Consider the following 27,989-nt stretch of genomic DNA (forward strand, 5'->3'; position numbering starts at 1 on the left):
GAGTGTCCTTAGCATACTGTAAGAAGTTTCATGCCCCAGCCCCTGCTGCAGCCCTGCTTTGATGCTGTGATAACACCAAGCCTCCCTGCTGCTTCTCATCTCTGTGCCTCCTGGTCCCCTGCCCTCTCACTTGTCACTTGCTAGTTTGGGTGTCTCCCATTGGCTGGCAGATCCTTGAGACCAGTGTCCACGCCCCTTCCCTCCTGTGTCTCCAGAGCAGAGCCTGGGCCCAGGGACGGAAGATGTGTTGTATGGTGAAGAGGACAGTACAGGGAGCTGGACTCTCCCAAGGAATCTGAGTGGAGGTGGCCTCCCTGAGGAAGAAGACCACAGGGAGTGTCTTTTCTGTGGCCAGGAAGTTAAACGTCTTCATTTGTCCAGCCAGCCATGCTGTCATAAGAAAGCAGTCATGACGATAGGTGGAATACAAGGGTGGTTAAGCCTCAAACTCTAGAACACAGACAAGGCTTGAAATCCTTTCTTGCCTGTGACTGCCCACTGTGTAGTCTTAGACACGCAACGGACTCTACAAGCCTCAGTTTCCTCATCTGTAGAACTGGGGCAGTCATATTGCTTCCTACCCGACGGAGGACTGAAGTGAAAGTCTCTCAGTTGTGTCCGACTCTTTGTGACCCCACGGACTATACTGTCCATGGAATTCTCCAGGCCAGAGTACTGGAGTGGGTAGCCTTTCCCTTCCCCAGGGGTCTTCCCAACCCAGGGATCGAACCCAGGTCTCCCACATTGCAGGCAGATTCTTTACCAGCTGAGCCACCAGGGAAGCCCAAGAATACTGGAGTGGGTAGTCTATCCCTTCTCTAGCAGATCTTCCCAACCCAGGAATCAAACCAGGGTCTCCTGCATTGCAGGCGGATTCTTTACCAGCTGAGCTACCAGGGAAGTCCACAGAGGGCTGATATAAGAGCAAATAAACATGAAAGTCAGGGGCACAGGATTATGCTTGGCATGGTGCTCAAAATGATGTTTTAAAATATTCATTTATTTATTTGGCTCTGTTGGGCCTTAGTTGTGGCCCAGGGGATCTTTGTTGCATCATGCTTGATCTCATTGCAAACACATGGGCCCTTTAGCTGTGGCTCACAGGCTCAGTGATTGGCAGTGCACCGTCTTAGTTGCTCTGTAGCATGTGAGATCTTAGTTCCCCAACCAGGGATCGAACGTGCTGCAAGGCAGATCTTTAACCACTGGACCAGTAAGGAAGTCCCTCAAAAGATTTTGGTAGTGGTACATCATTCAGTAGATATTTTTGAGGGTTTACCTCTGGGCTTATGGGCGTGGAAAAACAATGTAATTACTACAGTGAACAATGCGGACGTGGAGGCTGCTGTCCTTGTGGATATTTATTGATCCTCTTTCATGCTCGTGGGGTGCGGGGTGGCCAGAAGGCCGACGTGGACAGCACATCATGGCCTCATGTCCGGGTGGGACCCCATGTGCCCCCCAGCACTGCAGGGTGAGCAGAGACCATCGGTAGTGGGACATCATCCAGTGGTGATGAGGGAGGCCCTCAAACCCTGGTCTGGTGGTCTGTCTGCTCAGTTTCAGCCTGCAGGGGGCTAGCCAGGGGAGCAAGGGTGCCCAGGACCAGCCAGGGCATGGAGTGTGGCCATGGGTCTCTGGGTGACCCATGCACTCGCACTTGGGTAGGCCCGCCGAAGGGCCACACGTGGCATCCGTCCTGGAGCTGTGGTTTGGGAGAAGCCAGTGCTATGGGCACAGCTCCTGGCTCAGGCTGCTGTTGTTCCAGTCCAGAGGCAGATTCACGGTGGGGGTTTTGGTTTGGGAATCTTGCTTTGCTTGGAAAGGAAGGGGAATCAGCTGCCAGGTAGAACACTTCACTTCACCGCATGGCTTATGGGCAGTGGTCTGACTGTCTGTAAAATTGAGAAGCAGGTTTTGGGGTCCAGCTGAGTGCCACGCCCCCCTCCTCCTGTGCCCTGAAAGGGCGTCTCTGACCAGTGGGGAGAATCAGGCTGCAGTGCCACCCAAGGCTTGTGCTGATGATCTTACCCCCAGCAGCATGGCTGTGAGGGAGGGTCCCCTGGTTCCAGTCCCCTGTGGTACTGTGAACCCCAGGATTGCCGCGTGCTCACTGTCATTCCTTCTTGGAAATAAACACATTTTGGCCAACTGGTGATAAGGGTCCCACAAGGAGATCACCTGGAGGTGCCTCCCAGACTCAGGAAGCCCACCTGGTGCTTCAGCCTGGCTGGGCCCCCTGGTCTCTGCCCAAAGGTGGCCCTGTTGCTTCCTCCCACTTTAAGCCTCACCTGCCCTCCCAGCTGCCCTGCTGGCGGTCACCGCCTCTGGCCAGCTGTGCCCTGTCGGTTGTATCCCCACTGCATGTGGTTCTGTCCACTTCTGAGGACTCTTCCAAAGTGCCCTCTGGAGGGAGAGAGTGAAATACGCAGGGGCCCAGGAGAAGGAATGTCGGTTGCATGGCTCCAAACCTGGGAAGCCAATACTCAGAGGAATGAAAACACACACGTCTTTCATGGCAGGACAGCTGCTGGTTGTGCCCCCTTATTCACTCCTCCTTTGCATCCAGGATTGTCCCATGCCACCAGTGGGTCCTCGTTCCCTTCTCCCAGGCCCCCAGTGGGCCTTCATCCTCATGGACAGCAGCGCTCAGGAGAACAGGTCAGACTGTAGGCATAGCCACAGCTTGTCCAGGTGCACGTGCTGGGCATGGGCATGGCGGTCTCATTTCCCTCTGGGTGCCCTCAGGGCCACTGATGACACCTGCAGTCTCCCCAGACTGTGGTTTCTTCCTTCCAGCCATCTTGTTCTGACCTCGATGCTCCCCTGGGGCATCTGGTCCAACCCTGCCAGTGGGACCTTTACTGCATTGGGTCTCCCTGTGGCCCCCAGGCCTGAGGCAGGGATAGTGGCAGAGCCCTCAGGCACACCATCCCTTGACAGGTATGCAGGGGGCGGTCCCCTCCTAATTATAGGCTGTTTGTCATCTATCCAGATTGTAGGAGTCACAGACATCCATCACCCCATCTCCCAGCATCAGTCAATCATCAGCGGGGCCTTAAAGATAATACGCTCTTTGTTTAAGGCAATTACTTAATCTTGACAAACTCCTCTGTTACGCAGGGCTCATAGGGGGGCCATCATTAATCAGCACAGAACCAGGTGGGTGTTTTTTCTGAACCACAGTCACTCCTGGGGACCAGGGCTGGGCCCTTTGCCTCCTTGCTGCTCTCATTATGCACACAGCATGCTTTCAGTGGGCACCTCACTTGTGCTGTGGGGGCACCAAGCCACGGCAGGGCAGAGGGGTGCGTTTTTAACACTAGTCGGCACATTTCCAAGCCCGGCAGGATGATCCATGGGGGTGATTAGCAGGCCCCAGGAACACAGCTGGAGAAAACAGACCCCCTTTTGTGGGTCCCCCCAGACTTGCCTCCTGAACTTCGCTAGATCCCTGAGTAGTGCTTAGAAGCTGCTGCAAGAAAAGCTCCTGTTTTGGGAGGAGGGGTTCAATTCATTTTTGGATAGGCCACAGACCAAGTGCTAAGAGCTAGTTCAGCCCTGTGACTGCTGGAGATGGTCAGCTCTGCCACTTTGCTTTCCTAGCTCACCTGTGCCTCGCCCCCTCTGTCATATACCTGTGGCTCTGGTCACACTGAAGCCCTGCTCCAGGTCCCCTTGGCTGGGGGTGAAGCTGGACCCACAGAAGTAGGACCCTAGACCTCCTCCTTGGCTCACATTTTATCTTCATGATCCTAAAAGAGCTCTTACTGCCCTGTTCCGCCTATAAGAATGTGGCTGGAATTTCTGTGGGTGGTTGTGTCACTGTGTGACTGACCCTGGCTGGACTCCTGTATCTCTCTGTGCCTCGGTTTTCTCATCTATAAAATGGACATGATGATGCTGCCTGCTGCTGCTAATGAAAATACATCCTTCCTCAAATGCTACGAGGATTAAATCAGTTAACAGATGTCACACACTCAAGAAGCCTCCAGTACATAGGACACCTGGTGATTTTGCTGTTAGAACAACCTCTAATTTCAGTCTCTGAGGAGGGTCCCAGCTGATGAGTTGAGGACTCTGTCCTGCTTTACCTGTGACTATGACTCAGTGGACATGAATTTGAGCAAACTCCAGGAGATAGCAAAGGACAGGGGAGCCTGAGGTTGCAGGAGTCCGTTGGGGTTGCAAAGAGTTGGACAAGACTTAGCGACTGAACAGTAACAACGTTCTGCTGGCTTCCCAGGTGGCGCTAGTGGTAAAGAACCCACCTGCCAGTGCAGGAGATGCAAGAGATGCAGGCTCGATCCCTGCGTCGGGAAGGTCCCCTGGAGGAGGAAATGACAGCCCACTCTAGTATTCTTGCCTGGAGAACCCCATGGACAGAGGAGTCTGGAGGTCTAAAGTCCATGGGGTCTCAAAGAGTTGGACACGACTGAAGTGACTTAGCACGCAATGCTGTCAGTACCATGTCCCCTGCAGCTGCTCTGTCTGGTGCTCTTCTGCCTGCTGCTGCTGTCCTGTCCACTCTGCCTGCTCTCCCCACTCAAACTCTGCTCTGCCTGCTGCAGATCTGTGCTGCAGGACTTTCTCTCCCAGGTCCTAATGCATTCAGAACATTGGCAGCTATTGGCCCCCTTGTTATCCCCAAGCCCCTGTTCTAGCCGTGAACAGATTCCCTCACTCACTCATCCCCTCATTTATTTACTCCCTCCCTCCATGCCAGGTGCTGGACTCCGGCTTGGAGGAATTGGCCTGATTTGGGGAGGGAGCAGGAGACAGCTTCAGGAAATGTCACAGCAGAAGGCACTCGTGATCTTGATACCAGCCAGGGTTCCCAGCCTTCCTTAATCGGTAGAAATTGACTAGAGGCCAGATAAGAAATTCAGGCAAGGCTTTACCTGGGTATCGAGAACAGGAAGCAGCTTTCTTCACTTACTCCACATGGTGGGGTGAGCTGGTTTCTTACGTGGGGTGAGGGTAGGGGTGTGTCCAGGGGTTGGGCTGGAGGGGAGGCTTAGGTGGTTTGCCCACCTCTTATGTGTTGTTGAGTCCAGGGGACACGCCTGGTTCCCTGCTTTTGCTTCTGGCTCTTCAGAAGTGGCAGTTGGCTTTTTTGGTCTCTTTGTGTCTTGTGCATAATTTGACCCAATTGCGCATGCAGGCAGTTTTTTTGGTTTTGTTTTGTTTTTTAATCCCTTAGCGTTTCTTTGTATTTTGTTGCTCTAGGAGACATGTGTTCAGATGCAAGCACTGCAGCAAAGGGTCCCAGATCCCAGCCTGCCTCAGTCTGGAGTTGTTTAAGGCAGTATGAGATGGTGTGATAAGTAGGAGATGGGCTTGGTGGGGAGTAGTAGAATGTGTGGGGGTAGCAAGCTGGGAGCTTTCTGGGGTCTGCAAGGTGTCTGACTGATCCTGGAGGGAAGACCTGGGGACAGGATCAGGAGAGTCCAAGGGTCTGGCCAGGCTCTGGGACTCCATTCTGCCGGTGATAGCAGGACTTGAGGGCCGCCTGCCAAGCAATGGGAGCCCTCCTCTGGGTCCCCTTGGCTGGGGTGAAGCTGGACTCACAGAGCAGGGCCATTGCCCACAGCCCTTGAATGGGGTGAAGAGGGGCTAGGATGCCCTGGGGTTTGTAGGGAGGGCAGCTCTGGTTTCTTCAGCCTCCAAATACATTGTGTGAGAGAGTTCACTCCTAGATGTTAAACACTCTTTGTTTTAAAGAAAGTGCACACTATCTGCTTTTAATCCATACACTTAGCTTATCAAAACATTGTTTTGCAAGAGGTCTTTTCGATGTCCAGGGACCCTTTGGGTTTTTCTTTCTTTTCTTTTCTTTTCTTTTTTCCTTTTTTGCATCCCGCCCTCTGCCATCTCTGGCCCCTGTTATAAACTTTAACTCTAGAAAACAAGGTTCTGGGCCCTGTTCAGAGCCAGCAGGTTGAGTCTTGAGGCCATGTTTTCTGTGTCTGTTTATCCAGCAGCAATACTGGGGAAATGAGGTCTCCTGGGCATTCTGTGGATGGGTCTCCAGTCCTGCAAGGTGGACATCCCATGTCCCCGGATGTGGCAGTGGGATGTTGTGGGCTGGTGTGTGGGGTGGACATGGCATACGCTGGGACTGTTGGTCAGACAGTTGGGTCCAGAATCATGTGGAGCCAGTGCTGCCCCGGGAGCCAGGCTTCCAGGACTGTTGAAGGACTCAGCCTGCGTTTGTCCACAGCCCTGCCCTCACCACTCCCTGTGTGTACTTTGGGGACCCTCTTATTTTTCGCAGGGTCTCAGGAGTCCAGATGCCAACTCTGCCTTGTTTGGGATGCCTGCCCAAGCCAATGGGGCAGACAGTGGGCAGCAGTCCAGGGCAGAATTCGGGGAGACTCTGAGGCCTAGTCTCTACCACCCTCATGGGCTAAGGGTATGGAAGAAGTTTTGTGATGAACATATACACATGACTGCGTATAAAACAGATAACCACCCACAGTCTACTGTACAGCACAGGGAACTCTGCTTAATTTCTCATGGTAACATCATGGGAAGTGTGGGTCGCTTGGTCGTATCCAACTCTTTGCAACCCTATGGACTGCAGCCCACCAGGCTCCTCTGTCCATGGGATTCTCCAGACAAGAGTACTGGAGTGGGCTGCCATTTCCTTCTCCAGGGGATCTTCCCGACCCAGGGATCGAACCTGGGTCTCTTATGTCTCCTGTACTGGCAGGTGGGCTCTTTTCCACTAGCACCACTGGGAAGCCCACATATATGCGTGTCGTATGGTTGTAGCCATGATCTTGTAATGACATTTGAAGGAGTATAATTGGGAAAAAACACTGAATCCCTATGCTGTACACCTGAAACTAATGAAATATTTCAAATCATCTGTACTTCAATAAAGAATTTTTACTGAATAAAGTCAATAGATTAAAAAACAATAAAAAAGGATGTGGAAGGAATGAACCTGGGCACCCTTGTGACTTAAACAGATGCAAACAAGGGAGAAATGGAAGGAATAACGGTTAATTACTTGTTAATTGGCCAATTTAAGGGCCAAATAGAAGTTGGCCGGGAGCTTAGATTCAGAAGCAAAGGACTGAGGTTTGGGGAGAATGTTTGTCACCATTATTTATATGTCAATGAAACTTTGATCCAACTAGAGTAGAATTCAAAAGCAAAGTCCGATAATGATAACTGGTTAAGCCTAAGTTGTGCAGTAAGGCAGCTGCAAGCGATGTTGACTGTCCTGCACTTCACATGGAGCCAATTCAAACTGAGATGTGCTGTCAATGAAACTACATAACTGACTTGGAAGACTTAGTACAAACAAAAATGAAAGTCACACAGTTATGTCCTACTCTTTTGCAACCCCATGGACTATATAGTCGATGGAATTCTCCAAGCCAGAATACTAGAGTGGGTAGCCTTTCCCTTCTCCAGGAGATCTTTCCCACTCAGGGATTGCACCTAGGTCTCCCGCATTGCAGGCGGATTCTTAACCTGCTGAGCCACAAGGGAAGCCCAAGAATACTGGAGTAGGTACCCTATCCCTTCTCCAGTGGGTCAGGAAAAATCTAACTGGGGAATCTAACCGGGGTCTCCTGCATTGCAGGTGGATTCTTTACCAACTGAACTGTCAGGGAAGCCCCAAGATAAAACAGTAGCTTAATTATTTGTGTGTTGAAAGGACAATATTTTTGATATACTGGGTCAAGGAAATTGTATATGAAAATTAGTACCTGTTTCTTTTTAGTTTGTTTTTTTTTTTAATGCGGCTACTAGAAAATTTAAAGTAATATATGTGGCTTACATCACACATCTGTGAGGCCAGGGCTGTCCTTGACGGGAGGAACACTGAAGGAGACTCATTTGAGGATGATTAAAGGAAAAAAGGCACCTTTGAGTAGCATATAGTCATCTGTGCTGCACTGACAAGAACCTCCCAGAAGGGATCCTTAGGAGTCCTGCTTCAGTGAGGGAGTGGAAAGCATTTGTGATGAGCCATCCATGGCAGGAAAATGAGTATGTGCCGCCCGTGGAGGCTGGAAGTGCTTGGAGGCTGTTCTCATAGCAGATTCCACTGCCTGGTTTGGAATCTCACTGACTGGCTTTGGTGGGCTCTGCCTTGGAACATGCTGTGGAGTTGGGGGGCTTGGCCAGCCTGGGGAAGCACTCACCAGTGCGTGGTGGGGACAGGATGCTGTGGCCTCCTTGAGACCCAAAGCCTTCTTGGTGCTCTCGGGAGGTGGGAGGCAGGGCCGTAGCACAGACAGGGGGGCACCTTTTGCTGGATCTCTGCAAGAAAGGCCAGATGCTGGTGAGGGGAGCAGAGTGACAGGCAACACTTTGGGGACCCAGGGGGACAGGCAGAGGAGTGGCACAGGCATCCTCCTGAAGGGCCTCAATGCCCCTGTGACAAGTGGGCTTTGGGGTCGGCGACAGGACAGCAGTGAAGCTGCTGGCTAGTGGGGCTGCTCGTGCAAGCTGGCAGGTGAGTCAAGGGCATGTCTGAGCAGGTAAACCTGTGCGGTGCAGGGTCCACACTGGGGTGTGTGCATCCATCCCAGGCCACCCCATGCAGCTCAGCCTCTGGAGCCACTGGAAGGAGGACAGGAAGAGGTCAGTCTCTTCTCCAGGCCCCTGAGCTGAATTTGTGCTTTCGACAAGGCCCCTCAGAGGGCTGCAGGGGACACCTTTAGAGCCACAGTCCCCTGGGCCTCAAATCTATTGTAGATTTTGCAGTCCTGCATACAGTTTTCTATGGGAGAGATTCTGTGGCCAAGACAGTTTTCAAAATTAATCAGGGTTGACCTCCCAGGTTTCTTTTGGTCCTAAGAATCTGTAACGTGGGACTCCACTGGTCTACCCTGATCGGCAGGCCACTTATCACTTTCCTAAGACAGCAGGGATTTCCCCAGGGCCTCCCTGGAGCTCCCCGCTAGTCTCCCAATCCTCACTTCAGGGGCAGGAGGTCAATGGAGATGACCAGGCTGGCACTACTGGGGCCCCACTGTGTGCCCAGCCGGCATAGACTCTGACATGTTAGCTGATCTCTGCTTCACATCCACCTCTGACCTGGGTCCTAACACCACCCCCACTTTACAAATGAGAAAACCAAGGCATGGGAAGGTTAAGTGCATCAGTGGTGGGGCTGGGCTGTGTCGGCACATCAGCTGCAGCCTCAGTGCAGTTCACCACGATCCTGAGGCCTCTGGCCCAGGTCCCATCTGCCTCCCATGGACTCATCTTCCCACCACCCTCTGTAGGTGTCTCAGTCAGCACAAGCTGTGTAACAAGAACACCAGAGATGGGTGGAGAGCTCAAACAGTGACATTAACTGCTCACAGTTCTGGAGCCTGGGAAGTCAGAGATCAAGACACCAGCAGATTCAGCGTCTGGTGACGTCCTACCGCCTGATTTATAAACTGCCTGTTCCCGCTGTGTCCTTATATTTGGAAGGGGACAAGGGGCTCCCTGGGTCTCTCTTATAAGAGCACTAATCCCATCATGCAGGCTCTACCCCCATCACCTCATCACTTCCCCAAAGGCCCACCTCCAAATACCATCATCTTAGGTGTTAGGACTTCCACATAAGAATTTGGGGACAACGTAAATATTCAGTCTGTGGAGGAGAGGAGCAGGCCCCAGGACTGCTCCGGTGCCCATGCAGGGGGGCCCTGTGACACTCATGTCTGGACTCGCGTCTGGCCACTCCCTGTTGGTGTCTGCTCCAGCTGTGGCCCTCATACTCCTCTCTGCCTGCTTGCCTGCCTGCCCGCCCACCCTCAGACCAGCATCAGGGCACTGCCCTCATGGAGTGGCTCATACTGGCCCCAGCCCAGCTAGTTTGTCTTATTTTGTCTAGCAAAGCCTTCTTGGAAAGGCCAGGCCGTGGTGGTGAGGTGGGCCCAGCCGCGGCCCTCGTCTTGCCAGGCCCTGTGTGGGGGCAGGTCTGACTGCGCCAGTGGCCTGGGCCTCAGCCCCCAGGCATACGCCAACTTGTAGTGCTGGAATTTCCTGTCTGATTTTCATTTTCCCCCACTATTTTCCCCCTTGAATGAGACAAAAACGCTTTTTAATTGCATGCTCTGGAGTGCCAGTCAGGATATTATTGTTCTTATTAAGTGCTTCCTGTGGGGCAGTGCCCAGCCATGGGGAGGGGCTCTGGAAGCAGCCTGTCCCCCCGGTTATTATTGGGAGTCACAGTGCTATTTGCATAAGGTCTGGCCACTGAGAAGGAGGCTTTCCTGGCTGTGCTGGCAAGGTCTTCTTCCCAGCCCTGGTACTTCAACCCATTACTTGGTTCCCGCTGGGAGAGGCCTTGGCCGTCTGAGTCCATGTGTCTGAAGAGATAGCCTTTGAAACTGTCCAGGTTTGAAAGTGGACTGAACCCACCCCAGCACAGGGAGGTGTGCACAAGGGCCATCCACGTGGTTTCTCCAGCCCCGCGTGCATCTTTGTTCTTGTACTTGGAAGAGCACAGACTCTGGGCCGCATTCCTCATGATCCTCTGGCCATTTGAAGTCTGTGTTCAGGAGCCCTGGTAAATGGAACAGCTTGGTGGTCCCCTGGATTCAAATGACACACCCAGGGCGGTCTCTCTCCTCAATCATGGAGTTTCTCCAGCTGCAAATGTTCTCCTGCCAGGACAATGCATAGTAGGTAGAAATATGAGAAGTAATCTTACTGGCACTTACCGGTGCCAGAGGGAACTCGGAAACAGCAGGAAAAAGAGTGATCCAGGCTAATTGTTTTCTGAGTGTGGTCCTTGGCAAGCTTGGTCAGTACCACCTGGGCACTTTTTGTAAATGCAGGGTCTCAGGCCCGCCCAGGCCCATGGAAGCCAAGACTCCGGGGAAGAGGCCCAGCCAGTGTTTTTAAAAAGCCTGCAGGTAATTCTTGGGTCTGAGAAGCACTGATGGGAGCACCTAGTAGGTGTTGCATTGTGAATCCCTGAGCAGGCCCCAGGCCTTCCTCAGCCTGGATATACCAGAGGGGCCACGTGGTTTGGACCAGCACCCACATGCACACAGCTCTGTGCCAGGATGCGAGCGAGTCCTCTGGACTCTGTCCACGCTGCCTCCCAGCCCGAAGGACCTATCATCCTCTAACTTCTGTCCAGCTCTCCCACTCCTGGTTCCTTGAGGACCCAGCTCCAAGACCACCTTCTCCAGGGAGTCTTCCTGGCTGCTCTGGGTCCCACGGAAATCTCGCTTCCTCGACTCTGAGGCGTTCTGGCAGCTATGCCCATGGACCCCATTGAATCCCACAGGGTCAGAGTCTCCAGCTTTGCTGGAGCCTCCACTGAGGTGCCCAGTGCATGACCTGTGGGCAGGAATACTGCTCCTCACTCTCTGGGCCTCCAGACCCTCGAACAGGACTTCCCTATTTGGACCGAATAGGGGAGCCTTAGGTGGGCTGTCAATGTGACTTCCATTCTTCAGGCTGTGATGGCCAGAGTTGAGAGCTCCATGCTGTGATCCCCAGAAAGTTAAGGAGCTGGACCTCATGGGGCCTGCAGCCTGTGCAGGTCAAGGCAATGCTAGAGGGGTCACGTGTCTAAACTGCATCATGTCCCTAGGTCAGACCTGCATGCTGAGGAAGGGGGCATCCCGTGTCTTTTTTGCAACTGGCACCTTCATTCCTGGTATCTTCTGGAAAGGCATGGGTCTGGGGTCTCCACAGAGATGGGAGGGGTTGTGGGATTCGAGACAAGCCCAGCTTCAATGGCTGAAATGTCAAACTTAGATGCTCAGGCCACCAGCCGGTGTCCAGCAGCCCCTTGAGGGCTGGTGGACCTTCTGGGTTCATTGGGGCACAAAATATAAAGGCACCAATTGCCATCCCATCCCTATCAGTCCTTTTCCTTTTGCCAAGTGTCCTCAACATTCTCGTTCCCTGAAGAGTTAAACAGTTTAATTGATCAAGTTGGGCATTCGAGGTGAAATGGAGAATAGTGATTTTCTTCTCTTTTGAGAGTCCTCCCCAAAGATTCATTTGTTCATCGATCCCTCCTTGCTTCCTGGAAGGGAGAGCAGGGTTTGATGTCAGGAAGTTGGATCATAAAAGGCATCCATCCTCTGAGCTGCTGCCCTCCAACACATGGGACAGCTCAGTCATGTCCGACTCTTTTGCAACCCCATGGACTGTAGCCCACTAGGCTGCTTCATCCATGGGATTTTCCAGACAAGAATACTGGAGTGGGTTGCCATTTCCTTCTCCAGAGGATCTTCCTGACCCAAGGATCAAACCTGGGTCTCCTGGATTGCAGGCAGACTCTTTACCTTCTGAGCCACCAGGAAATCGAGGAAGGGATGGGTACAACACTTTCATCAAAAGCCGCCATTTGAACAGAATTCACAATGATGTTCATTGGAAGTCTCAGGCCACCTGCAGATCCCCTCCTGTATTTGTTTTGTCTTGGGAGACACATCACAGATTCTAGGGCAGGAACAGTGAGGACCGCTAGAGTTGGAACAGCCAGCCTTAGCTTCCTGCAGTGAGTTGTGTGGGAATGGGGGTGACTTCAGCAGGATTAAAATCATAGCTTTTATCTTCCCACATGCCCTAAAGCCCATGACCCATCATTTCCACCTGTCCCCACTGTGTAAAGCAGCAGTTCCTGATGAGGGCACATTCGGTGGTAGGTGGTACATCTGAGATCAGTGAGATGCATCTTGGAGTCCCTTATGCCGTAAATTGGAGAAAAGGTCCCCACATGACTCTGGTTCACCTCTCCTGAGATGCACGTGAGCGGGGAGGGGGCTGCCAGTTACTGAGTTCCTGCTCTGGGCAGATGCATGTGGTCAATGGCTACACAAGCTGGGTGTGTGCCATCACGTTTTACAGATGAAGACTAAAGCTCACAGCCCTTGTCACTTGTTGTTCAGTCACTAAGTTGTGTCTGATTCTTTGCGACCCCTTGGACTGCAGCATGACAGACTCCTGTCTTCCGCTGTCTCCAATGGTTTGCTCAAATTCATTTCAAAAAAGCATTGAAAAAGAGTTGGTGGTACTATCTAACCATCTCATCCTCTGTTGTCCCCTTCTCCTTTTGCCTTTAATCTTTCCCGGCATCAGGGTCTTTCCCAATGAGTAAACTCTTCGAGTCAGGTGGCCAGAGTATTGGAGCTTCAGCATTGCTCCCTCCAATGAATAGTCAGGCTTGATTTCCTTTAGGATTAAGTGGTTTAATCTCGTTGTCCAGGAGACTCTCAAGAGTCTTCTCCAGCACCACAGTTTGAAAGTATCAAGTCTTTGTGCTCAGCTTTCTTTATGGTCCAACTCTCATATCCAGATATGACTACTGGAAAAACCATAGCTTTGATTACTTTTGTCGGCCAAGTAATGTCTCTGCTTTTTAATACGCTATCTAGCTTTGTTATAGCCTTCCTTCCAAGGAGCAAGCATCTTTTAATTTCCTGGCTGCAGTCACTGTCCGCAGTGATTTTGGAGCCCAAGAAAATAAACTGTCACTTTTTCCCCCTCTATTTGCCATGAAGTGATGGGACTGGATACCATGATTGTAGTTTTTTGAATGCTGAGTTTTAAGGCAGCTTTTTGCCTCTCCTCTTTCACCCTCATCAAGAGCCTCTTTAGTTCCTCTTTACTTTCTGCCGTTAGCGTGGTATCATCTGCATAACTAAAGTTGTTGATATTTCTCCTAGCAGTCTTGATTCCAGCTTGTGCTTCATCCAGCCTGGCATTTTGCATGATGTACTCTGCATTTAAGTTAAATAAACAGAGTGACAATATACAGCCTGTTGTACTCCTTTCCCAATTTTGAGCCAGTCAGTTGTTCCACGTAAGGTTCTATCTGTTGCTTCTTGAGCCACATACACAGGTTTCTTAGGACTGGTAAGGTGGTCTGGTATTCCCATCTCTTTAATAATTTTCCACAGTTTGTTGTGATCCATACAGTCAAAGGCTTTCATGTGGTCAATAAAGCAGAAATAGATGTTTTTCTGGAATTCCTTCGCTTTTTCCACGATCCAACAAATGTTGGCAATTTGATCTCTGGTTTATCTGCCTTTTCTAAATTCAGCTTATACATCTGGAGTTTCTCAGGAAGTACAGGTGAAGCCTAGCTTGACGGGTTTTTTTTAAACTTTAAACTTTTTATTTTGTATTGTGGTATAGTCGATTAACAATGCTGTTGTGCAAAAATTGTCTTAATGACCCTGATAACTACAGGGGTGTGGTCACTCACCTAGAGTCAGCCATTATGGAGTGTGAACTCAAGGGGATCTTAGGAAACCTCACTATGAATGGATGGAATTCCAGCTGAGCTATTAAAATCTTAAAAGATGTCACTTGCTAGCAAATGACAAAACTGGGGTTCACACCCAGCTCTGTCTGGGGCCCACATGATTCCTGTTCCTACCCTGAGCTCCTCAGACCACAGGAACAGGTTACCCCTTAGGACTCTGATTTGACTGGTGCACAACTCAGGGGTGAGGCAGACGTCAGCTGAGCTGTCGAGTTCACTATGCTTGGCTTCAAGCCTCCTCATCTGCCATTTTTTTCTCCTCCACACTAGCCCCTTCCTTCTCCAAAGATACAGGTGTCACTTGCTGCCTGGGTCCTTCCGTGATGGGGAAGTGACCTGGTAAGTCATCTGTGAATTTTCACATTAATGTGAATTTATGACTTTCCCATGATCTGTTTACTTTTAAGAAGAGTGAAATAATTGCCCTGGATGTTTTTTAAGATGCAAGGAATTATAAAGGAAAGAAACATGATCTATTGGTCATGAATGGGGAATCCCAGGCAGAAGTAGTGGGGGCCCCTTTCCTGGTCTCCAGAGCCATGCCTCCGTCTCAGCTTCTCAGAGACTACTGGATCCCAACAGAGTCCCCCTGACACGGCCCCAGCACTGGCCTTCTGCACAGTCACCCTAGAGCATGGTCAGCCTCCTGAGAGGGATGGGATCAAGCCCTGTCCTGGCCACTCTGAGATCATGTCCTTCCTGCCCAGTCCCACAGGCCGAGCTGAGATGCATTTGTGCCTCATTGTAACTCAGCCCTGTGTCAGGCCAGGACGAAACCTCCTTCCAGAGGCTGCTGTCTGCACCCTTCCTCAGTCAGTGCCAGGGCTAGACAGCTCTTCTTGCAGAAGCCCCTTTCTTCCCTGGTCCCAGGCCTGGAGCCCATGTGATCTGAGCTCATTCCTTGCTGCAGTCTTGATGGGAATGACCACGTAACTGGACAGCATGCTGATCTCTAGGAATTAGACTGCCCAGAGGGCTGGGGTGTCCCCAGCACGCCTGGTCTCTCCTGGGAGATGGCTGCTTCCCCCTGGCTGGCCCCTCCTACTATGTCTCTGAGCCCAGTCCTCGAGGCAGCGCCTCCCCATTGTAGCAACACATGACTTCATCCAGGGAGAATTCCTCCAGCTGCTGACCTGGCTGCCTGGTCATGTTTCCATGACCGTTTTCCTGATTCTTTGTCTGAATCCTCTGCTGACACCCCACCCCCACCGTCCCATCCTCTTAGGCAGTAACCCACCAGAGTCATTAGTAACGGGCATTAACTAGAGTTGGGCTTCCAGGGGAAGGTCCCCTTGGCCCTTTCTGGGCCCTGCTCACTCACAAAGCCAGATCCTTATACCAAGGACACTGCTGACACAAATGTGCCCTCACCCCTGGGACCACCAGCCAAGGAGCATTTAGCATTTAAATCTTAGTGTAAAAAAAAATGCTGGGGTTTAAAAAAAAATCATCACGCCACCATCATCAGTTTCTCAAACTGTTGCTCTTTCTATGTAGGATCAAAAACAAATGTGCATTTTTTTTTTCAGAGGGGGCAGGGCAATCCATAGAAATTTTCCATCTTAGAGTTTCTTCCTCAGAAACTTGAAAAGAGAGCCATTTCTTTGAAATGGCATATGGTGTGTGTATGTGTGTGTGTGTGTTCCCTGCTCATGCCAGAAGGACATGATTTAGTTTTAATTTTTTTTTAGCTTAAAAAAAGAGCTCACAATGAAAACAATGTGTGGATGGGTCCCCTTAAATATGTTTCTGGAAGACTGCCTTGTTCTTTGCGCTTTCATAAGTCCCTTGGATGCTGCTGACAGCCTCTGGATGGCGTGCTTTCTCGCAGAAGGTCCAAAGTGGGGCTCCCTCCTCCTCTGCCTGACAGAGGGGCCCTGGGCACAGCATTCCTGTCTGAATGTTTCCATCAGGGGCATGGGGCCAGCAGTGGTCCATGCTGGTCTGTGAGGTTCCTGAGTCCTCAGATGAGCCAGGGTCAAGCTTTATCCTCAGTTTATGTGCACAGCAAAGCTGATCCCAGAGGCAAATGTATAGGTGGGCTCAGGTGCCAGGGCCCAGGACTGAGGGCTGAGGGGATTCAGCAGGGCCGCTAGGTCAGTGAGTTGTACACAGAGGACCATAAAGATAAAAGATGCAGGGGCAAAGCCTGCACTCAGCACGCACCCTCCCCGCCCCTCCCCCACCCATATCCCTCCTGAAGCCTTGGTGAGTCACCAGCTGGGACGAGCATGGCTCTTCCCTGGGGGGCACAGGTAACCCCTCACACAGCAGGATTGTTCCTGCAGGAAGGAGCTTGGAGTTCATCAATCCCCACTGTGCAGAAGGATAACATGAGACCCAGACTGGGGACTTAATGCTCCCAGTGTCCCAGGGCTGCCTAGTGGCAGAATCAATCTGGGGTTCCTGGCCGATGCATGCCCAGCCACATGTGGCCTGGCTGTATCACGTGGCCTTCTGAAAGATTTCATCAGAGCACATTACTGCCTGCTCAGTACCCCAGGAAATCTAAATCTGCCAGAAAAGAACCCCCAAGTCCTTTGCAGGGCCCATCCAGGCTTATAGGACCTCTTCTGTCTCTCCCAGCTCTATCCCTCTGCTCCAGCCCAGGTGGCCAGGTGCTGAGACCAACAAGCTCTTCTCCCCACCCGCCACCCACCCGCCAGGCCTTTGCAATGGCCATCCCCCTTGCCAGGCCAACCCTCTTCCCTGAGAGCCCTGACTTCCTCCCTCATGTCATCCGAGGCCCCTGTGTTCCCCTACCCAGCTGGGTTTCCTTCTTAGCTTCACCACCCCTGGCGTTATGTCATCAGTGTGTATCTGGTTTGCTCTCTGACTGTCTCCTCTCCCAGGAAGCTCTACAGCTTTGTGGTGGCAGCAGTGTAGGTGGCTCGGTGACGCACACCTCCCGGACCTAGAACCAGGCTTTGACAGAGCCGGCCCTTGATACAAGCTGGATGAGTGAATGAATGAATGGCTGTTGCTATGGTGATGGCTGCCCAGAAGTAGCCCCTTGATATGAATGGCCTGGGTGGTTCTCCGAGGGTGGGCAGAGGGGCCCGGACAGCAGGTCCCAGGTTGGACTTCTTGCTCTCTGCTGGCTTATGGGAGGCCTGCTGCCCATCCTGGGAGCTGCTGGATCGTGAGTGAGTGCTCAGAGGCCCTATGGCTGATGGTTGGCTTTGTGCTGAGGTCTCCGGGAAAGTACATGGGGCTGAGTGGGGAGATTCAGTGAAACCAGCAGTCAAACTAGTTGGTCTCCTAGAGTGGAGACACACCACTGTGAGCCTTGATGTTTTTTCCTGAAAAATGGGGATAAGGATAGGGTTGATGGTAAAACTAAGCAAGACACTGTAAGCAAAGCTGCATGAGGCTGCTGATGTCACTAAGAATGAGCATCTGGGCCCATTCTCTCCGGACCCTGGTGGGGCCTGCCATGCTCAGCAGCTGGCTGACCCAACACCTTCCCCACCCTGACTAGAAGAACTTCTGACATGCATTCCCAGGCTTGTCCTGAGGATCCCAAGGGGGTGAGGCTGTGGGTGCAGAGGTGTGGCCAGAGCCCCTGCTGCCTGCTACTTCCATGGGTGTCAGCTGCCCGGGGGGCAGCAGGGCTGGGGAAGTTCTTGCCTGCACACCAGGACCTGGCAGAAAGGAGGGAGCAACCCCAGTCGCAGCAAGACCTGTGGGTGGCTGTCTCTCATGCCTCTGCTGGGAAGCCCCAGGCCCCTCCTCTCCACCTTGTGCACGCATGCATGCGCACACACGGAGCCTGGTTTTGTGCAGCTGGGTCACCTTGGTGCCACCTCCATTTCATATTTGCCTGGTCAGCTACCATGAGCACTTCATTCCTGGAGTTTTCACAGCTCTATAGACCTGATGAAGTTGAATGAATCCTGAGAAGAGCACTGCTAGCTGGTGAAGTGGAGGGGAGGGTCTGGGCTCTCCTGGCATCAGGGAATCCCCTTCAACCTTGGCAGGTGCAAGATCCAGGGGAAAGGAGCACCCCAAGTACTGGGAGGTTGGTCAGTGAAAAGAATAGGAATTCTGGGACAAATACAGCCTGGGCGTTCAGTGAAGACCCAGGAACTGATGTTTGCAAAGCACTGAGAGCAGGGCCCACAGAGAAGGCAATGGCACCCCACTCCAGTACTCTTGCCTGGAGAATCCCATGGATGGAGGAGCCTGGTAGGCTGAAGTCCATGGGGTCGCTAGGAGTTGGACACGGCTGAGTGACTTCACTTTCACTTTTCACTTTCATGCATTGGAGAAGGAAATGGCAACCCACTCCAGTGTTCTTGCCTGGAGAATCCCAGGGACGGGGGAGCCTGATGGGCTGCCGTCTATGGGGTCGCACAGAGTCGGACACGACTGAAGTGACTTAGCAGCAGCAGAGAGCAGGGCCCAGGACTGTGAGCATTTGTTAAATATGACACATCAACAAGGTGGGGACAGAAAGACCCCGGGATCACTCTTGGACCCAGAGACTGCCTCTGAGTGTTCTTTGGAATTGGGCAGAGGGAAAAGCCCATGCCCAGCTCTCCCGGGCCTTGGATTCCCCTCCTGGCTCTATCATCTTTCAGCTCAATAACTCTGAGCTGAAATCGGCCTTGGTCTCCATTTCCTTATCTATGAAATGGGCACAGTGACACCTACCCTGGCTGTCTTGGGGAGCCTTTTGAATATGCAGGGAAACAGTCAGAAATAGACAAAGACAAACGTGTTTATTTTATTAGCAAATACTATTATCTGATCTGCCTGGCTGCGTTTTAAGAAAGTTTAAAAAACATCACAAAGGCCCTTTCCTGCAGGTTTGGAAAGGTAAACACTGCTTCTCTGCCGACTCCCCTGGGGTTCAGAGAAGCCCACTTTGTCTGCCAGGCTGTAAGCAGGCCGGCACCAGCCTTCTGCGCTTCCACCCTCCCCAGGCTCTGCAGTAAGCAGAGGAAGACTTGTCGTACACCCCAGGGCCAGTAAATGTGTAGTCATGGTTTGATTGCCTTTTTATACCGTTCTTGGAGTTCTCATGGTAAGAATACTGGAGCGGTTTGCATTCCCTCCTCCAGGGGACCATGTTTTGTCAGAACTCTCTGCTGTGACCTGTCTGTCATACAACACATGCCTCATAGCTTCATTGGGTTTCACAAATCCCTTTGCCATGATAAGACTGTGGTCCATGAAGGGGAATATTCATTGCAACCCTGAATATTCATTGGAAGGGCTGATGCTGAAGCTGAAGCTTCAATACTTTGACCACCTGATACAAAGTGCCGACTCACTGGCAAAGATCCTAATGCTGGGAAAGATGGAAGGCGAAAGAAGGGACAGCAGAAGATGAGATGGTTAGGTAGCATCACCGACTCAGTAGACTTGAACTTGTGCAAACCTCGGGAGATAGTGGAGGACAGAGAAACCTGGCATACTGCAGTTCATGGGGTCGCAAAGAGGCAGGCGTGGCTTGGCAACTGAACAACAACCACATGGTTTGATTATGGGCTGTGGAGCTCCAAACGTTAGTGATGATTGTCGTCATCAATAGTAACAGACAGGGCGCTTTTCTATGCACTGGCATCTCTCAGCAGGAGCATTTTATCTTCATGGCAGCACACGGTGGTTACTGTTACTTGTCTTTGGATTGGACACAGAGAGATGCAGAGAGGTAACGGAGTTTGCCCTAAACCAGGAGTTGGTGAGCAGCAGCTGGTCTCTGGGTCTCTGACTCCTAGAGGCTGTCCGGTCCTCCTGTCACTGTTTACAGAGTCACAGCTGTATGCCCAGCCTCACCTCCTCAGAGGACATGAGCATGATGGGAGAAGAGGTTGGTCGTTTCCGCAGTCACCAGCCCTGAAAGGGAGCGCCCAGCCACAGGGATGGCTCAGGGTGCCGGCATCATGTTCCCTTGGAGCCCAAGATTTGTGGAGTCTGGGTTTGGCAAACTGATTCAGTCGGGGTGAGAGGATTTGCTTTCTTTATCCCCAGTCCCCTTGGAGGGTGTCAGGACTGTAGAATTAGGAAGATACAATTGAATACAGAAAAGTTAAGGTTAAATGTCAGGAGAAAAGTTTACTCTTCTTAAGAATTCATAAGCGATGACCCCAAGTGTCCATCAGCAAATGAAAGCATAATCCAGATGTGGTGGTATATCTATGCAGTGAATGCTGCTGCTGCTGCTGCTAAGTCGCTTCAGTCATGTCCGACTCTGTGCGACCCCAGAGACGGCAGCCCACCAGGCTCCCCCATCCCTGGGATTCTCCAGGCAAGAACACTGGAGTGGGTTGCCATTTCCCCAGCCTCAAAAAAGGAAGTTGTCCCACTCAGCCGTAAGAATGAAATCATGCCATTTGCAACAACATGGATGGACCTAGACACTGTTATACTAAGTGAAGTAAATTAGAGAAAGATGAATACCAGATGATATCATTTGTATGTAGAATCTAAAAAAATTAATACAAGTGAACCTATTTACAAAACAGAAATAGACTTACAGAAGTAGAGAATAGATTTGTGGTTGCCGAGGGGGAGGGAAGTAGGGGAAGGATAGATTGGGAGTTTGACATGACCAGGTGCAAACTAGTATATAGAGAATGGATAAACAACAAGGTCCTACTGTACAGTATAGGGAACTGTACTCCATACCCTGTGATAAACCTTCATGGGAAAGAATATGAAAAAGTATATATATGTATAACTGAGTCACTTTCGTGTACAGCAGAAATGAACACAATTTCAAGTCAACTCTACCTTAGTAAAATATATTTAAAAAAAAAAGAAAATTTGGGCACATGCCACCGTGGATGAACCTTGGGGACATTATGCAAAGTGAAGTCAACCAATCACAAGATAAGAGACGCTGTGATTCTGCTCATAGGAGGTCGCTAGAGGAGAATGGTGATTTCCTGGGGGAGGGGGAGCTGGTGTTTATGGGGAGAAAGTTTCAGTCCGAGACGATGAAAAGAATTCTGGTGATGCATGGTGGAGGCACACTCAATTGTATGCTTATAGATGGTTAACATGGTAAACTTTCTGTTACATGTATCTTACCACAATCAGAAAAGATTTCGTGGTGTTTCCAGTACTAGGATCCACTTGGACAAAACCCATAGCATTATTTGTGTGTCTTTATTACTTCAAGTCTGACAGTCAGCTGACCTGTGCACATGGAAAACAAACCCACCTGACTTCTTTAAACTCTTGGGTAATTTAGACTCAACACTCATCCTCTTTGGCCCATGGCTGTCAGCCCGAGTGAGAGCTGACTGAGAAATCTTAGCCCTTTCCCAGTCTCACTACTTTTTAAAGAGCCTTGTTTTCTTAAGGCCTATAATTATGTTTGCCTCCAGGGTACCCAGGAATTTTCTTTTTTTAATAAGCAAAGAGCATCCTACAATTATCATGATGATTTGTGGAGGGCAGGCCAAGGGCAGACAGGAGGCTGACGCACTCTGGAAGCTGGGTCTCACGTGTTGGCATTGGCATCCCGGGGGCCGGAGCCCTTGGGGTCTATAATTAATATTAAGAGGTGGAGAATTAACAGACCCACAGAGGTGTCCACTGTGGCTGCCAATGGGACGGGGCGGGCAGCTCAGTGGGATTAGCCTGACGGAGGCTGGCCGCAGCCGGTAGCGGTCCTGCCTCCGCAGCCGGTTCTAGGTAAACACCTCCGCCTGGGTGACTGAGAGCCCGGATGCCCTGACCTGGGGCTGCCGGAGCCACATCCAGCCAAGGCCGGGATGCGCAGAAGCCTGTCGGCGCCGTCAGCCCTGATTTGCGGCCAAGTCTGTCATCTCCCTGAGTTCAAAGAGCGCTTAGCTGCTTGTCTTTGTCAAGAGCGCGGTTGGGGATCTTTTATGTGAAAGATGTAGGGTTCTCGGGCTGACTTTGATTATTTATTCATCCCCCTTCGTGGGTGTGTGATAGCTGGGCACCCCGGAGCCCCCCTGTCCTGACCGTTCTTGCTCTGAAATTCATCGAGCTTTAAAGCCCTTTGAAAATTGCTTTTCGAGGGAGGGGAAAAGTTTCTGAAGTCCTGTTTCTCTCTCCCCTCCGCAGTGCCGCCGCATCTCCTGCCACCGTTCCACGCCCCCTTCCCGCTTGACATGCGACACCAGGAGGGACGGTACCATTACGAGCCTCACTCTGTCCCCGGCGTGCACGGGTAAGTTCCACCCGCCGCCCCGCCTCAGTCTCTCTGCTCCCCAGTGGACTTTTTCCACCTGTGTCACCTGGGCGAGCACTGACCCCGTGTGAAGGGGGGCTGTCGTGTGAACCCCAGCTCTCCTCTGGTTTCCTGAGACGGAAGTGCACCCACCTCCCACATGACGGCTTCCAAGGTTGCAAGAAGGCCCCTTGTGTCCATCAGCATCCTGAGACTCTTCCCCATCTAGACAGCGGGGACATTCTGCAGGCCAAAGTCCCCATATTAAACCGTGACTCTGGATAGATGTTGTTCCAACATAATCATTCAGAGCACCCCCCCCCCACCCTTTCACGCCCTCAAGTATCCCAGTTCAGACAGTGAATTATAGAGTCTCCCTACTGATAAGGACAAGTTCAAAGTTATACTTTGGGGCCTCTCCTGCTCCCTGCTTTGAGACCACCACCACCCACTGCCACCCCCCACCCCTTGCCAGTGAAGGAGCTCATCCCCTGTGTCTCTCTCTTTATTCTTGCTTCAGTCCCTCTTCACTCCCACCCTCGGCTCAGAGCCCATAGCCGAGGTCTCTTTTCTTGGTTTTAATGACTCCAAGACCTGAGCCCTTGCTACCGTGTCCCTTTTGCTTCCAGAAAAGAGACTAAATCCTCTGCCCCACGTCCTGTATCTCTGCCGTGCCTCTTGACCAGACATCTCCCATTCCATGCCAAGCTGCCATTTATGGTTCCAGCCCCCATGTACCTGGGTCTCAGCCCCTGCTGCCCAGCTGCCTGGAATGGCCCCTCAGGAGCCACCTTCTCTGGGAAGCCCACCCTGAGTGGGGCCCCTCCCCTGGTTTCCCCTACCCTGTAACACTGGAATGAGCTGTTTTTACACTGCCTCCAGCAGACTCTGGGCTTTGCTCTGATTCCTGCCTTGACGATGGCTGACACGTGTGTAATAAGTTCACAACCAATGTTTGCTGAGCAGAGAACCCCCTCCACACATCCCACCTGCTGAAGACATTCCCTGCCACCTCTCCCAGCTCCCGCTGGAATAAAGTCAGTCAAAACTTGCTGAGCCCTCTCTGTTTTCAAAACTCTATGCCCGAGCAGGGGACAGGTGGCTCCTACACCACTGCTCACTCCGGACAGAGCAAATCTGGGACTTCTGTTTGCTTTTTAAAGATGTTTTGTACTCTGGAATAATCTCGGATATTTAAAAATAAGTTGCAAAAATGTACAAAGATTTCCTGTATATCTTCACCCTATTCCTCAGACATTCCTGTCTTACATAACCAAAGACTGGTTCAGTGTTATGAACTAACTCATAAATCTTGGCTAACTTTCATCAGTTGCCTGTGGATATCCTTTTCTCCTCTGTTCAGGATTCAGCCCTTACGTTTAGTTGTCATAACTCCTTAGTCATCTTTACCCCAGGACATGGCTCAGCCTCTTCTGCCTTTCATGAGCTTGACACATTTTTTCTCTTTTTCCATTATGGCTTATCAGTTGAATACAGTTCCCTGTGTTATACAGTAGGACCTTGTCGTGTATCCATCTGTATGTAATAGTTTGCATCTGCTAATCCCAGACTTCCAGTCCTTCCCTCTCCATCCTCCCTCTCTGTTCTCTATAACTGAACCTGTGTCTGTGTCATAGAAATGTAATATTTTAGATCCTTCATATAAGCAATATCATGCTATTTGTCTTTCTCTGTTTTTCGTCACTTCGTATGATAATCTCTAGGCTCATCCATGTTGCTGCAGATGGCATTATCCCATTCTTTTTTATGACTGAGATATATATACCATTGTGTGTATGTAACACATCTTTATCCATTCACTTGCTATTTAGGTTACTTCCATGTCTTGGCTATTGTGAACAGCACTGCTACGAACATAGGAGTGCATGTATCTTTTTATATTTGAATTTTGTCTAGGTATGTACCCAGGACATACATACCCTGGATTGCTAGATCAGGTGTCAACTCTGTTTTCAGTTTTTTGAGCAGCCTCCACTACTGTTCTTCATAGTGGCTGCACCAGTTTACATATGACCTTGACACTTGAAGGGGAAAGGCCACTTAATGTATAGAATGTGCTCAATTTGTGTTTGCCTAATGCTGCCTCCTGATAAATTCAGATGGTACATTGTGGGGATACCACCATGGAAGTGGTGATCTCCCATCCTAGAACATCATGTCCAGGGCCCATGATGGCCATACTTCTCATCCCTGGAAATCCTAACTTTGAGTATTTGCTAACAATGAGGTGTGCTGGGTTTCTCCACTTTAAAGCTGCTGCTGCTGCTGCTAAGTCGCTTCAGTCGTGTCCAACTCTGCGACCCCATAGATGGCAGCCCACCCGGCTCCACCGTCCCTGGGATTCTCCAGGCAAGAACACTGGAGTGGGTTGCCATTTCCTTCTTTAAAGCTAGTCCCTGTGTAAATTACAAGTCTCTTGTGTAACAGTCCTTGGATAATATGTAAATTCCTATTTCTCATAATATTTTCAGCCACTCACTTAAACATCCGTTTATGATTCCTGCCAAAAACAGTAACTACTATTATTTGCCAAATGGTGGTTTTCTGTTTCTGTGATTCTTTCCACATTTATCGGTTAGAATTCCACTGTAAGGAAGACCTGTCTCTTCTCTCCCATTTCTCTACTCATTTGATCACTTTTTATATCAAATCAATGTGTGGCTATTTGTGTTCTTCCAAGAGTTCTACTCTGTTGCTATCACTATTCATTTTGTTGTTCAAATTGTTCCAGGTTTGCGCATTGGGAGTCCCTTCAGGTTGTCCCCTTTGACATGTTTGGATCTTTGTATTTTACCTCAGTGCCTGCAGCTGGTGCTTGCTTGACTAGGACCTGCCATGGGCAGGCTTGTATCCCCCTGGTGGGTGGTGGGGCCATTTCAGCCCTTTGCCCACAGCTCAGGCAACTTCTGGAAGGTGTGTCCTATTAGAGCTGGTGGATCACTGCAGAGTGGCTCAGCTGGTGGCAGCTAAGAATCCTCTGAGTATCAGGGGAGCTGAATCCCTTTTCAGGAGGGGGTTGAAATGGCTGCTTTTCTGTTCTTGGAAACTGTCCAGCTGACTCCGTGACACAGATCCTGGGCTTGGCAGGCCTACAATGAAGTGCTCCCGGCAAGGGGTCCCCTGCTGGTCGGAGACCAGGGAAAGGCTGAGAGCTCCCTTGGGGGAGCCTGCAGGCAGGCATACATGTGTCACTGTGCCAGGGAACATCCAGGCACCCATGGCCCCACATACCTAGGGACAATGAAAGAGATGTAAGAACACCTCACTATTAACAACTGCCATTTCTCAAAGTAACTCTGACCTTTGGACAAGCTCTGCCTATAAACACTTCACGTGTTCATCTTACTTAATCCTCTCAACCCTATAAGGTGTGCATCTTGTGTCAGCCCCATTTTACAGATGAAGGAACTGAGGCAGCACAGAGTGGTTAAGTAATTCATCATTAGGGCCCTGCCCCCCAACTTAGGGAGTGAAAGAGTTAGAAGCCTAATTACGGTCTTCGGTCCAGAACCCGGCTTCTCCCTTGGGAGCATGTGTATGACCACAGGTCCCCTGCATGTGTCCACACAATTCCTTCTTGAAAGCTCATATAACCCTCTAGTAGGACACTGCCCCCGAATTCAGTGGTTCCCCAAACCTCTGGACCAGCAGCATAAGCCTGCTAGGAATGCAGAGTCTCAGGCCTGGGCCCAGACCTGCTGAGTCCGAGGCTCTAGGGTGGGCCCACCATTTGTGTTTAACACACATTACAGGTTTGAGATGCTCTGTCTGCAGGCAGGAACTTGTCACTGAATCGGGGGGCCCTTGGTACTGTTAGTCCCTGGTTTAATGGAGAGCTGTGGTTGAGAGGTGGTCCCTGAGCCTTCTCCAGACTTTGTCGTCCCCTAGGTCAGGGCTAGACACAGGTCATGTCCCCTTTCTGGGCCTGCTTCCCTCCTGGCCAGTAAGGAGAAGTAAGTCTTCTGGGCCTAAAATCAAGGTGTTAGCAGGGCTGGTTTCCTTCTGGAGCCTTGCAGCTCCAGGAGAGAATCCATTTCCTTGAGTTTTCTAGCTTCTGGAGGCTGCCTGCATGCCCATGATCCCTGCCTCTCACCACATTGCCTTTATGTCCCCTGCTTTTTTTCTCACATTGCCGCCTTTCTCATCTGCAGCAGTTTTCTTCCTCTGTCTCTCTTAAAAGGATGCCAGTGATGTTTTTAGTGTGAAATCCAGGATCATCTTCTGGTCTCAGGAACCTTAACTCAAATACATCTGCAACGCCCCTTTTCCCACAGAAGGTGGCATTCATGGGTTCCAAGGATTAGGACACAGACATCTCTGGGTGTCACCATTCAACTCATTTGTGATCACAAAGTTTCAGTGGTGAAGCCTGGCATCACCCAGTAGAAGACAGTAAAGGGTGTCAATCATTTGTGCAGGGCCTGCTGGGGCCAGGCTCTATACTGGAGCCTGGTAGGGCTGTGTTAGTTGAGCTTCCTGATTGCCTGTGAAACGAGGTTATAATTTGCATCCTATGGATGCAGACCCTGAGGTTCAGAGAGGTGCACTGATTTTCACATGTCATCCGTGCAAGATGGGCGGGCCTGCTTGCTTCCCCTCAAGGGTTGAGGAGCCCACCTGCCCCCCAAAGCCCACCTTGTGCTAGGGTGGGCTCCCAGTGGCTCCACACTATCCTGGTTCCTTCCCCCCAGGCCACTGGAGAAATACAGCAAGTGTTCGGGGCTAGCCTTAGGCCCTGGGAAGCCCACCCCTTCATCCCCCGAGGTGGGTGCCCCAGGTGGGAAACAAGATAAAGCCTCGAAGAAAAAATGGGCCCCTGGCTGTGACTTCTGTGATCAGTGTGGTCTGATCCTGGTGGAGCACTCCATCCACCAAGCCCATGCTGTAGCCACACCTCCTCATCGTTGCCAAATGTATCTAATTACACAAACATTGTGCAGCAAATGAGATGCAGTCATCACCTGTCTCACCTTCAGAGCCTCTGCAGCTGCTGGCATCTAAGGCCGCTGCCCATTGGCTCTCTTGGTCACGGTGGGTGTGGCTCCCGGAGGAGCACCCCACCACTGGCCCCTCACCCTGCTACCTGGGCTTGGACCCCAGGACTGAATGCACCAGCTTTGGGAGGTAACCATCTAATCAATCTGAACGGATAAACCCCGGTTTTCTCATCTAAATAAGTGCACAGTAATAGTACCTATCCCATTTACTGAGTTATTTGAAAAATTAAACGGGGTAATACAAATAGCATATTTGGAACAGTGTGGAAACTTGCAGTGGATGCACTGTGATCACTGTTGTTATTTCTGGTGGCCTATTAGAGAGGGGTTCGTTGTGGCAGAGGTAGGCCATGGCATGACCTTGGAAGGGGACGCTGTCTGGGGGCTGTACCATGGGCAGGTGGGAAATGGAGCTGAAGAGGTACTGCTGGGGATGGAGGGAGGAGGGGTCTTCTCCCACCACCCCCCACCCTCCCCAGTTGAGGAATTTGGACTTTCTCCTTTTGGCCACCAGGAGCAGGAGGGAGTGGTCTGCTTCATTTTCAGGGTAATTGTAGGA

At 51.0% G+C, this 27,989-nt stretch overlaps 1 protein-coding gene across 2 annotated transcripts in view; it reads left to right on the forward strand.

Moving 5' to 3' along the window:
* Positions 1 to 27,989, forward strand: part of GLI2 (GLI family zinc finger 2) — a 190,790-nt gene that overhangs the window by 104,758 nt on the left and 58,043 nt on the right. For both annotated transcript variants that reach the window (XM_068969042.1, XM_068969043.1), the window contains exon 2: positions 22,307 to 22,412. In XM_068969042.1, the coding sequence (XP_068825143.1) occupies positions 22,307 to 22,412 (106 nt within the window). The remainder of the gene's footprint in view (positions 1 to 22,306; positions 22,413 to 27,989) is intronic.

The sequence above is a fragment of the Capricornis sumatraensis genome, chromosome 3 (genome assembly GCF_032405125.1).
Source record: "Capricornis sumatraensis isolate serow.1 chromosome 3, serow.2, whole genome shotgun sequence".
NCBI lineage: Eukaryota > Metazoa > Chordata > Mammalia > Artiodactyla > Bovidae > Capricornis > Capricornis sumatraensis.